This window comes from Zonotrichia albicollis, chromosome 21, assembly GCF_047830755.1.
Source record: "Zonotrichia albicollis isolate bZonAlb1 chromosome 21, bZonAlb1.hap1, whole genome shotgun sequence".
In the NCBI taxonomy this organism is placed as follows: Eukaryota; Metazoa; Chordata; class Aves; order Passeriformes; family Passerellidae; genus Zonotrichia; species Zonotrichia albicollis.
Genome location: NC_133839.1, coordinates 10,822,044 through 10,836,075, shown reverse-complemented (window position 1 = coordinate 10,836,075; position 14,032 = coordinate 10,822,044). Strand labels below are relative to the sequence as shown.

The 14,032-nt window shown below is 58.5% G+C and overlaps 1 protein-coding gene across 1 annotated transcript in view; it reads right to left on the bottom strand.

The window, feature by feature from the left end:
* Nucleotides 1-4,091: 4,091 nt before the first annotated feature.
* Nucleotides 4,092-14,032, bottom strand: part of LOC102068524 (carboxyl-terminal PDZ ligand of neuronal nitric oxide synthase protein) — a 30,450-nt gene continuing 20,509 nt past the window's right edge. The window contains exons 4-11 of the mRNA XM_074556463.1: nucleotides 13,450-13,508; nucleotides 11,955-12,063; nucleotides 11,412-11,553; nucleotides 10,873-11,033; nucleotides 9,703-9,870; nucleotides 8,851-9,028; nucleotides 8,281-8,629; nucleotides 4,092-8,167 (exon numbers count right to left, since the gene is read on the bottom strand). Of these exons, the coding sequence (XP_074412564.1) occupies nucleotides 7,693-8,167; nucleotides 8,281-8,629; nucleotides 8,851-9,028; nucleotides 9,703-9,870; nucleotides 10,873-11,033; nucleotides 11,412-11,553; nucleotides 11,955-12,063; nucleotides 13,450-13,508 (1,641 nt within the window). The 3' untranslated portion in view covers nucleotides 4,092-7,692. The remainder of the gene's footprint in view (nucleotides 8,168-8,280; nucleotides 8,630-8,850; nucleotides 9,029-9,702; nucleotides 9,871-10,872; nucleotides 11,034-11,411; nucleotides 11,554-11,954; nucleotides 12,064-13,449; nucleotides 13,509-14,032) is intronic.

Genomic DNA, 14,032 nt, shown 5'->3' with positions numbered 1-14,032 from the left:
TCCCTCTCGGTGTCCCTGCCAGGCTGTTCCTGCCTGGTCACTGCTATTTCCTCTCCTTTTTTGCCCTGGGGCTGTAGCTGGGCTCTCACAGGTTGGTGTCTCACCTGTAGCTTTCACATCCACGTTGACAGGTGAAATCCTGTGTTAAACCAGGACTCTGGAGCTGTGGAGAACTTTGGGTACTTCAAACCCCATTTGGTGTTTCTGCCAGCACAGGCCACCTGCCCCGTGGATCTGGGGGAAGAGAGGCTGAGCCCCACAAGCCCTGCTGGAGCTCTGTGTCCATCCACCTGTCTGCAGTGTTTCCAGAGCACCTGGAGCAGCCCAAGCTCTGGGTCCTGGCTCTGGGCCGAGCCTCTCGCTGGGCTGTGGGTGGCTGGGCCCTGGTGGGCAGGCAAAGTGCTGTCGGAACAAAACTGAATTGAAGTGATTCTTTTCCTCTCCCCTTGGCCTGCAAGGAAATCTTTTTCCATTTACTATAAAACATGGTCCTTAATAGTGCTGAAGTGTTCTACATATTTTAAATAAACATGAGTGGATTTGAGCCCAGGAGGACATGAAAGAATGCAGCATTTGCGGGGTACCGGCCCGGCACACATGTCAGCAATTTGGCTGCCTTGTGTACTTTGGCTTTTAAAAAAGCATTTAAAAGTAAACAAATGAAGGAAAATCTGGCAGCTGGATTTCAAAGTAAATTGCTTTCAGCTGATATACCCTGTTTCCAGCTTGCTTGGGTAGTATCAAGCCATACACATCCAGCAAGAAGAGCGAGCGGCCAAGGAGAAGAGCGGGGGCGGGAGAGAGAACAAAAGCAGGGAAGTTCTGTGGATTTAATTCTTCCATTTCCTTCCTTTGCACCAAACCCTCCCTGCCTGTCAGTGCCCTCTCATCAGCCAGGCAGGTTCATACTTCAGACAGCAAACTGTGCTCCATCTTCCCCTGGGCCCTGTTCTGCCAGGTCCTACCTCCCTTCCACCATGTCTGGAGCAGGAATGGGATGGTGTGGGGTGGGATGGGAGTAGCATCCATAGAATGCTGCTCAGCTGTGACCTGTAGTGCTGCTTGAGCTGCTCTATCGAACCTTGATCCCAGCCACTGCCCCACCAAGCACGGGGTCAGACCAGCAGGATGAATCTGTCCATGAGGGGTTTGGGAAGTGCGGGCTGGGATGCTGCTCCCTTGGGACTGCCAGGCTGGGGGGGCAGCACTGCTCTGACAGTGGAGGGAAGCAGAGGTGGAAGTGACAGAGATAACAAGAGATAACAGAGTCATTAGAGGAGCAGGGCTGTGGGGAGGCCCCGCTCCTGCGGAAGGGCCTCGAGTGTCCCTGAAGGAGGAGATTCAGCAAATGCTGACAGATGACAGTGAGGTCCCAGGCTGGACAAAAGGGGAGGTTGCTGAGGTCACACTTCAGTTCAGCTTTGGGCTCCTTCTGCTTTGACTTGCGTTTCCTCAAGTTTATAAAACTTTCCACGGGTTGGTTCAGTGGAAAGGGCAGAGGAAACTGGTGGGTCTGGAATCCCGGTGGTGCGGGGCCAGGGCAGGGCTGCTCCGAGCCCTCCGGCGGCCCCTGTATGCACTGCACTCCTTGCTGGGGCTGTGAGCTGGGGCGAGCCCCCAGGTGTCCCCAGGCAGAGCACAGACACTGGGGTGACTGTGGCGCAGGTGTGGTGGCCCCAGGGACAGTGTGGAGGTGGGACCTGCTGTGCCTGCACAAGGAGCTGTGGCATTTGTCCAGTCCCTTGGGGACAGCAGCCATGCCACAGGCGATGCCAGGCTGGCAGGTGATGCCAGGGTCAGGTGATGCCACGCTGGCAGCGTGCCCCTGGTGCTGCAGTCCCCCTGGGGCACCCAGGAGTCTGTATGATGCTCCGTGCAAAGCAGCAATTATTTATGTGCCCCTCTAATGGCTCTTCTCCTCCCTGGAGCTCAGCACATGGGCTCCCTTTCCCAGTTTAGGACTAACTCCAGGCTCCTGGCAGTGCAGAGGTGCTGCCAGCTGGAACCTGCAGGGCAGAGCCTTGAGGTGGGCAATGTGGGAGCTGGAGGCAGCTGGGGCTCAGCCTCTGTCCTTGGCCTGTGCTGCCAGCAGGGCTGACAGTGCCCATGTTCCAGCATGGCTCCCATTATCCCTTGGCACAGCCGGACCCTGGCACCTCTGCTGGGAGCTGGCAGTGCCCACGTGCACCTGCCAGCACCAACCAGCTCACCGGTGTTTTCTTGTCCCTCATTAACTTGATGGAAAGTCATTTTTTGGGTCCTCTCCCCACTGCCACCCCCTGGATGAGGATGGGCATGGGAATGCCCAATGTGCCCATGACCCTCCCACCCCAGGTGCACAAACTCCCAGCCCACCTCCCAGCAGGCCAAGGAGCAGGAGGCCCTTCCCAGCAGCTTGTTTGTGGCTGATTCCATAAAGCTGGGAGGGAAAAGGGCCTTCCCCTGTGTGGAGCACGTGGAGCCTCCCTGCCTGCAGCTCTGGTGAGTGCTGTGCGTGCTGGGTTTTGGTGGGGCAGGTTGTGCTGTGGGTGCTGGGTTTTGGTGGGGCAGGTTGTGCTGTGGGTCAGGCTGTGTCACACACCAGTGTGGCTGTGACAAGTCCTGCCAGGAGTCCTTGTTGGACATCTCAGGTGCTGTTGGGAAGTGCTTGTGCTTGTGTGTGAGCTCTGTCCCTGGGATGTGCCAGGTGGCTGCAGCTGGAGTGGGAGGGTGAAACCCACTGGTGTCCAAGTGCTCATAACCCAGAATTTCCTGGTGACCTGTCGTGTGCCCATCTCCTCCCCTGCAGGATGGGCAAAGGGCTTTAAGGCTCTGTGGAAGAGACAAGTTGCTCCTATGAACCAAGAAATGAGGGAAGGAGGAGAACTGAGCCTGCTGCTGTCCCTGGCTGTGGGCAGCACTGCCAGACCTGCCCTTCTGGGTCCCCAAGCCCTTGGGGCACAGGGACCCCTGGTCCCACAGCCTGTCCCTGCCCATTCCCGGCTCTCTCCACAGGCCGTGGGCTCGGCGTGCGAGGCCAGGCTGTGTCTGCTGTGTCCTTATAATTTAAAAGCCTTCCTCACATTAATCTTTTTATTTTTATTTTGACAAATGTATGTTTCCAGGAAGTTGCTGAGGTCAAAGCAGCATCTGTTGCTCGTTATTTTGGGGGATGCAGAGGGTCTTTGTGAGGGTTTCCAAAGCAACAAGGAATTAAGTGGTTTGTAAAGTGGAGAGGAGGAATGAGGAGCAGGCTGGGGCTTCCCGAAAGGCGGCTGAAGATGCTGATGAAAATCAGATCAACTCGGCTCTATTTTCTTGGAAACTTGATCTATTTTTCTTGTACAACTGTCAGCCTGACTCCTGTATTCCAAGTGCTTGGCCACTGCCAGCTCCACGTTTCAGCGCTGGGATTAGCGTGGCCCCGGTCAGACTCACTTTCCCCGGCTCGTGCCGGGTGCTGTGGGAAGGGAGTAGAGCCTTTGGGAGTGGCAGTGTGTGTCCCCTGGGATGGCCCTGACTGGGGACAAGGCCAGAGACCCCCTGGGACGGGCACCAGGCCACTGTCCCCTGCCCCAGGGCTATCCCTCACCCCCCAAACTGACACCGTGAATAGCCCAGTGCACCCCACAGGGGGCCTGTAGCCAAAAGTGCTTTTTCTTTCAAAACAAGCTGAGGAGAGTCTGGTGCCAAGGCGAGGGCTGCAAGGAGCCCAGGAGATTTATCGCTGAGGAAATACTTTCTCCAGCGAGGGCTGACGGCCGCAGCAGGAACAATGGGAGATTCGCAACGTGAACAAAGCTGATTTCGTTCTTCTTTTTATCAATGCTTTTTCCTTGCGGATCCTCCCTTCCTGGAAGTGGGAGATGCAGCTTCCCCCGCGCGCCGGCCGTGTAATCAGCAGGAATGGCCATATCCTGGCTGGGAAGCGAGCTGTGAAACGCTGTCGCCCGCAGTGATTTATGAGCCCGTGGCAGCGGCCAGCGGCAGGGCTGGCCCGGGGACAAGGTGCCAGGGCGCGTGCAATATCCACGTATTCTTTCTGCTCCTCGCCGCGTCCCCGGGGAGCCGCCGGAGGAAGTTAATGGATTAGACACACACGTTCCACTTGATTTTTATTTTTTATTGCCGTGTCTTTCCAAATGCCTTTAGCAGATGTACGAGCACAATGGAGTCGGGCGATGAGCATCCCGGCCGGGCGGGCAGTGGGGCAGCAGCCAGGCTGGAAAGGTCAATGGGGAGAGTGCCTGCGTGGGGACACCGGGACAGCCTGTCCTGCCGGGTACCGTCCTGCCCCAGCGGGGCCGTGTAAGGGGACAGCAGCTCCTCCACAGCCAGTGCTGACCAACAGCCCTTTGGCCACAGGGCCATGGCCATGGCAGAGCCAGCCGGTGCCTGGAGCTGGGATGCCCTTCCCTGGGGCTCACGCCTCTGGAAGTGGATCCACCGCCACGCTCACACTTCTGCCACATTATGCAATCTTCACCCGATACTGGGAATATGAAATAATTATTCCAAGTGATCAGATTTTAATTATGCAACACAGAGGATGATTATTGTACACCAAATTGGTGCCGAGTGCTTAGTTATGTATATGCCAAATTTAGTCTATACTATTATACCCAGTGGGTGGCCGTAGACAATCAGGAAGTAATTAGTTTTGCTGGAGGTTGTTCGCCTGCCTGGTTCGCTGTGCTGTCTGGGGAGCGTCTTGCTGCGCTCCGTGAATACCGCGGGCTCCGGGTTCAATACCGTCTTTTTGTGACAAGCTAATAAGCTGTCTGCATGGCGGCCTGTAATTAGCGCTGTCGATATTCATTTGGAAACCGAGACCGCGCTGAGCGGCTCCGCCGACGGCGCTTCCCTTTGTCGTGGCTCTGGGCTGGTCCCCCCGCACCGCCCGGGAGGGGATGGGGATGGGATGGATGGGGATTGGAGACAGGGATGGGGATGGATGGGGATGGGATGGATGGGGATTGGAGATGGATGGGGATGCAGGCAGGGGCCAGAGGCGCTCACAGCACCCTCGGGTCCCCACTGAGGAGAGCACCAGCCATGAGGGTGCTGAGCCCCAGAGATCAACACCTGCCCTTCACCCACTCCTGTGTCACCCCAGCCCTCCCATGAGGGAGCTGCCACTGGCCCCAGGTGTGTGATGTCCCCAGGGCTCTGTCCTGGAAGGCTGAGCTGGTGTGGAGTGTCAGGGGGATGGGGACGTGGAGGGGGCTTGGCCACCCTGTCCCCAGAGTCGTGGGCACTCGGGGAGCCCTGAGCATCACTGGGGTGTGCTGAGGTGCTGAATGTTTGCACCTTTCCAGGCAGCCTGGTCCTGTGGGATCTGGGCTCTTCTGTAAAGGTCTCACATGCAGAATTCCTGAAGGGCCTGGGGCTACATGAGCTGGGAGATCACTGGAGCATCACTCCCCTGAGTAGTGTTTGCAGCTGGTCAGCGCTGTGGGGACACGAGGAACCGTCCACTTCTGTTGGAATGGTCTGGATCTGCTGGGTGGGAATTGTCTGAAGTATGGAGCAACTTTTACCTCTGTTACACAAAGGAAACTTTCCTCCTCTTTCTGTCGGAGATGCTCACTCCATTGAGATGATTGGCATACTGGAGAGCTGAGAAACTAAATTGTTTATACACTAATGAATAGAAGCTTGATTGCAAGATCCTGTTTGGAAAATTATAGTGCTGAATTGAAGCCGTACAATTACATCCAAAATGCTGCATATTCATTTCATCTGCTTTGCATAGAGATTAACAAGCGAGCCCTAAAGCAGACTCTGAAATTAAAGCTAACACCAGATTTAGTCACAGGTTACAAACTAAATGGCATTGTTTGATGGATATGAATCTTTACCACCTGCCTGCCTGATGATTGCTAGCAGCTTAGCAGACAGCAAAGGAAAAAGTTTCTTCCCATGAAGGAAGCATAATAAGGCTCTGGGCTGGAAGTGCCCCCTCCCCACGCAGGCAGCCCCCCAGCAGATGTCTGCAGTGGGCCTGGGGAAGGGGCTCCCTGCTCCCCACTCTGCCTTGCTGGAGGCTGCACCCACTCCATGGAGGGATGGAGAGTGGCCCTGAGACCCCACAGAGGTTCTGGGTGCCTTCATTTGGGCCTCCTGTCCTGCACGGGGGAACAATCTCATAGATTTGCCCCTTCTGGAGTCTCTGTGTGAATTGCCCCTGCATTTCCTTCCTCACCTTGCAAGGCTCAGGGGTCTCTTGCGCGTTCTGGCTGCAGGCAGCCCTTGGGATCCCAGTGCTCTGGAATGCCACTGGTGCCATCCCATCCAGCTTTGCCATCTGCATTCTACCACCCTCCATCCTCTGTGCTGTGGCCAGCATTTATTTCAGCAGTAGAAATAGGACCAGGAAAGAGCAAAAGGAGTGTGTGGGGAGCAGGGCCCATCCTGGCAGGGGCTGCTCAGGGAGCAGCTCAGGGGCTCAGCAGCTATTTCCAGCAGGAATCTTTCCTCTTTGGGAATACCTGGAAGTTCCCAGTCCACCCCACAGGCTCAGGACCCCCTGTGCACAGGCCCCACGGGGCAGAGACACAGCACTGGCTCTGCAAATCTGTTTATTTTTTTCTTTAAAAGTCCATTACCAAACCGCAGTGTCCTATGGAGGAGCTGGGCTGTCACTACTGCACTACAGGACAGCCCAGCCGAGCTTTACAACCCCCAGCCCGGTCCCAGCCCCGTCCTGGCTCTGTCACTGCCATGGCTGGCTCTGGGTGCATGTCCTGTCATCCCCCTCTCCCTGCAGGAGCAGCACCGTGCCAGGGACAGGCAGCACGGCTGCTCCAAGTCTCCATTTCTGTTTCACACTTCCCAACTGGACTCTCTGACACTTTCCCAACACCCTCAGACAAACAACCAAGGTGGATGAGTATCACCCCCCTTCTTCCTTAAACCTGAACTCCTCCCAGGACACTCACATTTCTGAGACCAAACCCAACCACACCGTTACACCCTACAACCAGCACAAGGAGCAGCCTCCTGCTGCAGCCACCAGCAGCTCAGGGGGCAGGGGAGGGCTCTCTGCCCTGACCCCAAGACATGGGGTGCACCCTTCCTTAGGGGGTCACCCCCTGCTGCAGGCTCCCACGGCCAGCCCTGCACCCATCAGTGGCCTCAGAGTGGGGCCCAGCCTGTGTGGGCAGTGGGTGCTGGGGAGTGGGAAAAGGCACCTATGGAGGCAGTGGTGGCTTCACTGCATGGGGACACAGTGGTGGGGCTGCTGTCCCCAAAGCAGGGCTGGGCACAGCGTGGGGCTGGTGGACACTGGCAGCTCTGGAGAGTCCCAGTGTGGTGGCAGTCTGGGACACACCCTGGGAGCTGGGCAGGAGAGTGACACCGTGGCTGTGCTGTGTGGCCCTGCTCAGGCTGCCACGGGTGGCAACCGATGAACAGAACAGTCTCTTGTCCCACAGCCCTGCCCAGGGCTTCCAGCCTGCAGCTCCCTGGGAATTCTCTGCTGTGAGCATCCCTGGCTGTGAGCAGGGACACGATGGCAGTGTGACAGCAGTGTGAGCTGGTGCCGACTGAGGCAGGGCTGGCCAGTCCCCTCCTGTGGGGTGGCCTCTAGGTGGTGGGACAGGAAAGGGACCTGTCTCATAGCCTGGGCACAGGGACCCCCAGTCCCACTGCAGGGTTGTGGATGGAGCTGCTGGGGCTGCCAGCCACCAGCTACCACCTCCTGTGGCCCCACTAAGAGGGGACTCTGCTGGGCCCCACAGCAGTGTCCAGCTCATCTTCAGAGAAGCTGATGTGCAAGCAGGTGTCATCCGCAGGGGAGAAGGGCAGTGAGCTGTCCGTGGGGCTGCCCAGGGCCAATAACTCCTTGGCCAGGGTCTCGCTGGCTGCTGGGTCATGGATGCTGGCCAAGGGGGACATTGGCCCACTGTCTCCAGTCCTGTCCTTGCCCAGAGAGCGCTGGCAGGTCCCAGCAGGGCCGGGCTCCGTGCTGGAGGCAGCGCTCCGTGCAGGAGTCCTTGCCTCAGGGTCCAAGAGGGTGAGGGAGCTGGCAGTGATGCTGGTGAGGCTGGAGATGCTGGCACTGGGTAGGCTCAGGTGGGCAGTGCTCTCAGGCTTCACCTCCACTTCCAAGCTTGGGGAGGTCTTGCTTGACCTTTTGCGGAGGATGGGTGGTGGTGGGTTCAGCTTGGGAATGGGCGGCTGCCGCCTGCGGGGGGGAAGCAGAGAGAGGAGGTGATGGGTGAGTACATCCCTGCGGCACTCAGGGCGTTCCTGCTGCAGCTGGCAGCAGCCACAGGTGGCAGGGGTGGCACACTCTACCTGTCGTCATCCCCTCTGGCCATGTCCTCCGCCTTCTGCCGGCTGCCCCCGTTGGGCAGAGCGAAGTCTCCGACCTCGGAGCCCTCCACGCGCCGGCTGAGCCCCTCCTGCCCCTCCAGACACTCGTCCCCCTCCTTGCTGCCGCAGCGGTGGCTGCCCCTGTCCAGGCTGACGAGGTTGAGGTAGGAGTCCCTGGGGCCCAGGGAGGGCAGCGAGCCGGGGGCCACCGGGCTGCCCAGGATGCTGGCAGGGGTGGAGGTGGATGGCAGGTGGACATCCAGGCTGTAGTGGTTCTTGAGGTTCAGGGAGAGGGACTGGGCCAGGGACAGGTTTTGCAAGGAGTGGTCAGCTGTAAGAGATGGACAAGGGGCATGTGAAAAACTGGGCATCTCCAAAGCAGCTGCTCCCCTGCACTCTGAATGCCCCAGACCCCCAGAGCCTGCTGGGATGGTACTGGGAGCACTCCAGTTGTTTCCTGTCACTGCAAGGAATGCAGTGATTGTCCAGAGGGATGGAGCTGGGGGCATGCCAGCACCCAAACAACCCCAGTGAGTGTGTCGCTATCCTCACCCGGCTGCCGATGCTCATCCCGGTGCTCCTCCCGGGCCTCCAGCACTGTGAGCTGCCGCACCAGCAGCGAGACGTGCTGCAGCAGGTCGCGGTTGGTCAGCAGGAGCTGCCGCACCCGGGCCTGCGCCTCGATCCGCGCCGCTGTCTCGGCCGCCAGTTGGTCCTTCAGCAGCTGCACCTGCGAGACGGGAGATGCGAACGGGGTCGTGATTCGGACGGGACAGTGCGGGGCCGGGCGGTGCGGGACGGCAGGAGCAGCACCGGGAGCGCCCGGGACCGGCGGCGCCACAGCGCCCCCTGCCGGCCCCGCCGCGCCACCCCCGAGCGGGCCCCCCGAGCCGGTCCGGCCGCGGGCGGGGATGCGGCGGCACCCCGGGGGTGTGCGGGGCGTCCCGGTGTGCTCCCTGTCCCGGGGGTGTGCGGGGTGTCCCGCTGTCCCCCCAGTAACGAGAAACGTGGAAGGGATGTGCCCAGACGGGAGGCACCGGGCTCCCCGGTCTGATGCTGGACTGGGGGTGGGATGGTTTCCAAAAACGGGATGAGATGGGGTGAAACGGGAGCTGGGGGCTCTACCGGGCCCGGCAACACTCCCAGAGCAGCCCGGGGCTGTGTGAGCAGCCAGCTCCGTGGCTGGGGGAGCTCAGCTGTGCTGCAAGCGATGCTGCACGTGGCGCTAAAAGCAATGCTGCGAGCTGGGCTGCAAGCGATGCTGTGAGTGCTGCCGAGAGCTGTGCGACCGGGAACGCTGCCAGCACTGCTGCCGGGGCCCGGCCCGCTCCCACCTGCCCCGCCAGCCTGGCCCAGGGGGAGGAGAAGGGCTGGTGCCACCTGAGGGGAGGGCAGGACGTGTACCTGGGCCACAGCCACCTGCGTCTGCTGCTGCTGCTGGAGGAGCTGCTGCTGGAGCAGCTGGAGGCAGTGCTGGGAGGCCAGCGGGGTGATGGAGGCCGAGGAGCAGGGGCTGCCCGGGCTGAGCAGCTGCTGGGAGCTGGCCAGGTGGAGGGAGCAGTTTTCGGCATCCTGGGCACAAAGAAACGGGCAGGTGAGCGGATTGACTGGCTCAGGCTGGCGTTTGGATTTTGGTTCCCCACAGGGCTGACCCAGCGCAGCAGAGGAGCCCTTGTGCTTGGGGCACCCAGGGGGTGCTGAGGGGCAGCCCTGGGCTGTCGGCTCTGCACATCTGTGGGATCCCCAGTGTTTCAGAGAGGCTCCTTCCTGAGAGCTGGCAGGGCTGCCTTGGCTGTGCCTGGGGAGGGCGGGTCCCCAGGGCTCCCGGGAAGGAGACAGCAGGGAGTGACCCAAACACCCCACACCTTTCCGTGCTGTGGCTGCCCGGGCTGGGCGGTGTCCTGCTGCCTGGAGCATTTGCAGTGCCAGCAGCCACTGCCCTTCCTGCTGCTGCCCTCCCCTGCTCGGGCAGTGCCAGAGGAATGCACAGGAAAGCCCAGCCTTTCCAGGCACGCAGACGAATCCCATGGATTCAGGGAGTGCCTGTCACTGCAGCTGTTTCCAGGCAGCCCTGTGAGCATTACTGTTGTGTGAGCTGAAGCAATGCCATTCAGGCCTCCGGGAAGGGCTCCCAGAGCTCTGTGGAGCACCCATTCATTAAGGTGGAGCTGCTGCTGGAGCTGAACGTGCCGTGGTGCCTGCGCTGCCAGGGCTGGGCCTCCTGGGGACATTGCTCCCTGGGCCTGGGGCACGAGGGCAGCCAGGGATCCCTGCCAGGGCAGGCAAACAAACAACTGCTGCAGAGCAGCACTGAGGGCACAGAAATCCAGCCTGGGTGGGGCGAGAAGCCTGCTCAGCCATGCACTGCAGCCCCCACCCCGGCCCTGGACACGGCCTGGCTGCAGGTGAACTGGGAGCTGAACGGCCTGTCCTGAGCAGGGAGCCAGCAGGGAGGGCTGCAATGGGGTCTCCATGGAAGCACCTCCAAATGAAGCCATGATACAGTGACCCTGAGCAGAGGGCCCTCAGCAGCAGCAGAGCACATGAACCATTCTCCAGCCCACCCCCCATTACCTGGCCGTTCTTTTCCTTTGAGGCTTGCCCAGGTTTCAGCATGCCAAGGTCTCCCCTGGCACCTGGCAGCTCTCTGGGTCCCCTCTCGGACACACAGATGCCCCCAGTATCGATGCCAACCTCGTCCACATCCGTGATCTTGGAGCCCTTTATCTGGTGAACTTCAAACAAGATGGACACGTGAATGTGAGCCTCCCTTCCCTGCCAGGGCCCCACGCAGGGCTGGCAGCTGGGGGGAGCTCAGGGACAAGGGCCAGGACTTGCTCCGAGTCTCAGCATGCTGTGCAGGGGCAGGAGGGAGGGGTGGGTTGGCCGAGGAGCTGCAGACCCTCAGCCTGCTGAGTGAGGGGGCTCAGCCTGCCCCTCCCCAGTGCTCAGTAGGAGTGGGCAGGCAGGGCAGATTCCCCACGCTCCCCATCCCAAGGGGCCCAAAGCTCTTGCCCATGAAGGAGTTGCCACCTGCGTGTCCCCACCCCAAAGCATCCCCACACCGCTGCCTTAGGGATGGGCATGCCCAGTCCCTCGGGGCCCTGACTCACCTTCCAGCGTCTGCTCCTCGGCCGATTTGTCGCTGGCACCGTCGGCCTGCCCGTCGGCGTTCTGCAGGGCGTGCTGCAGGCTCAGCTTGTGGCACACCTCGAAGGCCTGTCCCACGGTGCGCACCACGCGCATGGCCTGGCTCTGCGGACAGCCAGAGCCGTGTGCTGGGTACTGCCACCACTGCCCCAGGGTGAAGAGCCAGCCTCCCCTGGGTCCCACCCACAGGAACCGCCAGCCTCCCCGGCCTCCCACCCACAGGAACCACCAGCATCCCCTGCCTCCCACCCGTACTCTCCTCCCAGGCTGGGTGCTCCAGCAGTGCCCTCCATTCCCCACTCTGGGTCTGGGGGCTCCTGTCCTTGTGTGGAATGCGCCGGTGCCCGGGCTGGGCAGGAGGGGACAAGCACCAGGTACGCTGTTTTGGGGACACCCAGCACCGGCACTGCCTTGGTCACTGGCAGGGCCCTGCACCCTCTGACCCCACAGAGATGTGGGTGCATCCCCAGGAGAGGGAGGGTGCATTCCCCAGGAGCCATCCTCACCTTCTTCTTGGATTTGAAGACATTACACCTGAAGGAGTTGTTTGCGCCATCCCGTGTGATGTAACTGAATATTTTCAGGTCTTGCGAGTCATGAGAGACGTAGAAAATTCTGGGTGGGAGAGAGACAAAGGGGATTAATTGAGCACCATGGGGAGTCTCTGCCCTCCAGACCACCTCTGCCCCTGTGTCTCCCCAGGATGGTTTGCAGCCCCTAGGATTGGAGGTACGAGGCAGTGCTGCTTGCAATTTTCAAGGCAGGAGATGATGGATTTAGAGAGAGTTTCAGGCTTGATGGAAAACCTTCTGGTTTCTGAAGTAGGGAAAAGCTTTTTAAAGATCCTGTGGGAAAGTGAAAAAATCTATAGACTTGGAAAGTGAGGGGCTATTTTTAGCCCCATGAATTAACCCCTGCCCAGGCTGCAGCGAGGCAGAACTGCCTGCAGGGTGGTGGCTGTGCTGCCCCTGGGGACACAGAGGGTCCCTCCTTGGCAGTGGGCAGGTGGCACAGCACAAAGCCTCTCCCAGGGATGCTGAGTGCACTCCAAGGATTCCTCTCTCTGCTGCTCAGGCTGACTCTCCTCCTTGTACTGCAAAACATTTTGAAGATTTTTATATATATTTGATTTAATTAGGTGAAAATGTGACAAGTGAGCTCAGCTCTAAATAGAGAAGAAACCAAAGAGATTCTTGAAATTATTTTTTTTTCTTCTGCTCTTTCTGTCACTGGAATTTTTTGGATGTTGAACTTGCAGTTAGAGCAATTACTGCCAATGTACCACATTTTGTAGTAATCTTTAAAGAAAGCCAGAGGTGAGAAGTGGGCACAGATAACGCATCAGCACATCCTCTGTTCCTTATCTCCTCACTAAGGGCTCTGATCCCAAAAACCAGTGTTGGGGATCCCAGTTCTCGGGGCTGTGGGCTCGGTGCTTCCCACAGCCTGGAGCACCCTGTGCTCTAAACCCATCCTCAGGCCATGCACCACCCCTGGGGTCGCTTTCCATCCCCAGGGGCTCCTGAGGCACCAGGTTTATGTCCAGGTAAACCTCTGGGTGGGGCTTGTGGCCTCTGGAATAGCTCCATATCCCATGGAAAGTCAGTGTTTTCTTGCCACGTCTCTAAGGGTTAATTCCCAGTGAGCACTTACACCTTAGAGTAAGGCCCTGCTTCAGAGGCACAGGGAGAGCCATGCTCTGAAGGAACACCATGGGCAGCCTGTCTTCAGAGGCAGAATCAGAGAGAAATGCAGGTTGGAGCATCTCCAGGGTCACCCAGTCTAACCCTGCTCAAAGCAGAGCCAGCTTCAAAGGCAGATCAGTCCATCTCCCTCTCCAAAAGGTATGAAAAGGATTCTCCAGCAGCAGTAACTCTGTACCATTGTTAATTTTAGATGCTCCTTTGGACAGCCTTGGTGGAGGGGTCTCAGCAGGTGGGAGGAGGGCACGGATCCCCCAGGGCTGAGGGGCCCTCCCTGGTTGAATCCCCTGCCATGTACCTGTACACAGGATCGTGCATCACCACCATCTTACTCTCGTCCCAGGTCCACTCCTTTCTCTGTAAGCAGACAAAAAATTACAGTAAATCAGGTGAAACTCCAGCAAACTGAGGGGCAGGAAACCCAGAGAACAGTGCTTTTGTCCCAAGCCACAATCCAGGCTGCAGTGTGATTAGATGAGCCATGGCTGTTTCAACAATATCTCAGATAAAAATAGATCTTTTCTTTTTTGATCGTTTATCATATCTGATCACAGCCTTCAGGGCTGAAAATGGTCCCTAAGATTAATTTATAACATCAAATATGCAGAAGAGCTACATGCTTTGGGGAAGAAGGCTTGGAGCTGGGGCTGAGGAGATCTGGATTCAGTGACTTGGTGGAAAGGATGGTGGGGCAAAGAGCCAAGGGGTGCTCAGACCAGGAAAAAGCCTTCTGGTATTAGCAAGAGAAAGAAAAAATGTATCCCATGGGAGATACATTTTTTGGATAGAAAAAAATCCTCTTCCCCAGGGAATTTCTATTCTCTTTCCAGCAAGGTTTTGTTATTAGTAGGATGGAAACTGGAGTGTTTTCTTGTCCAAAG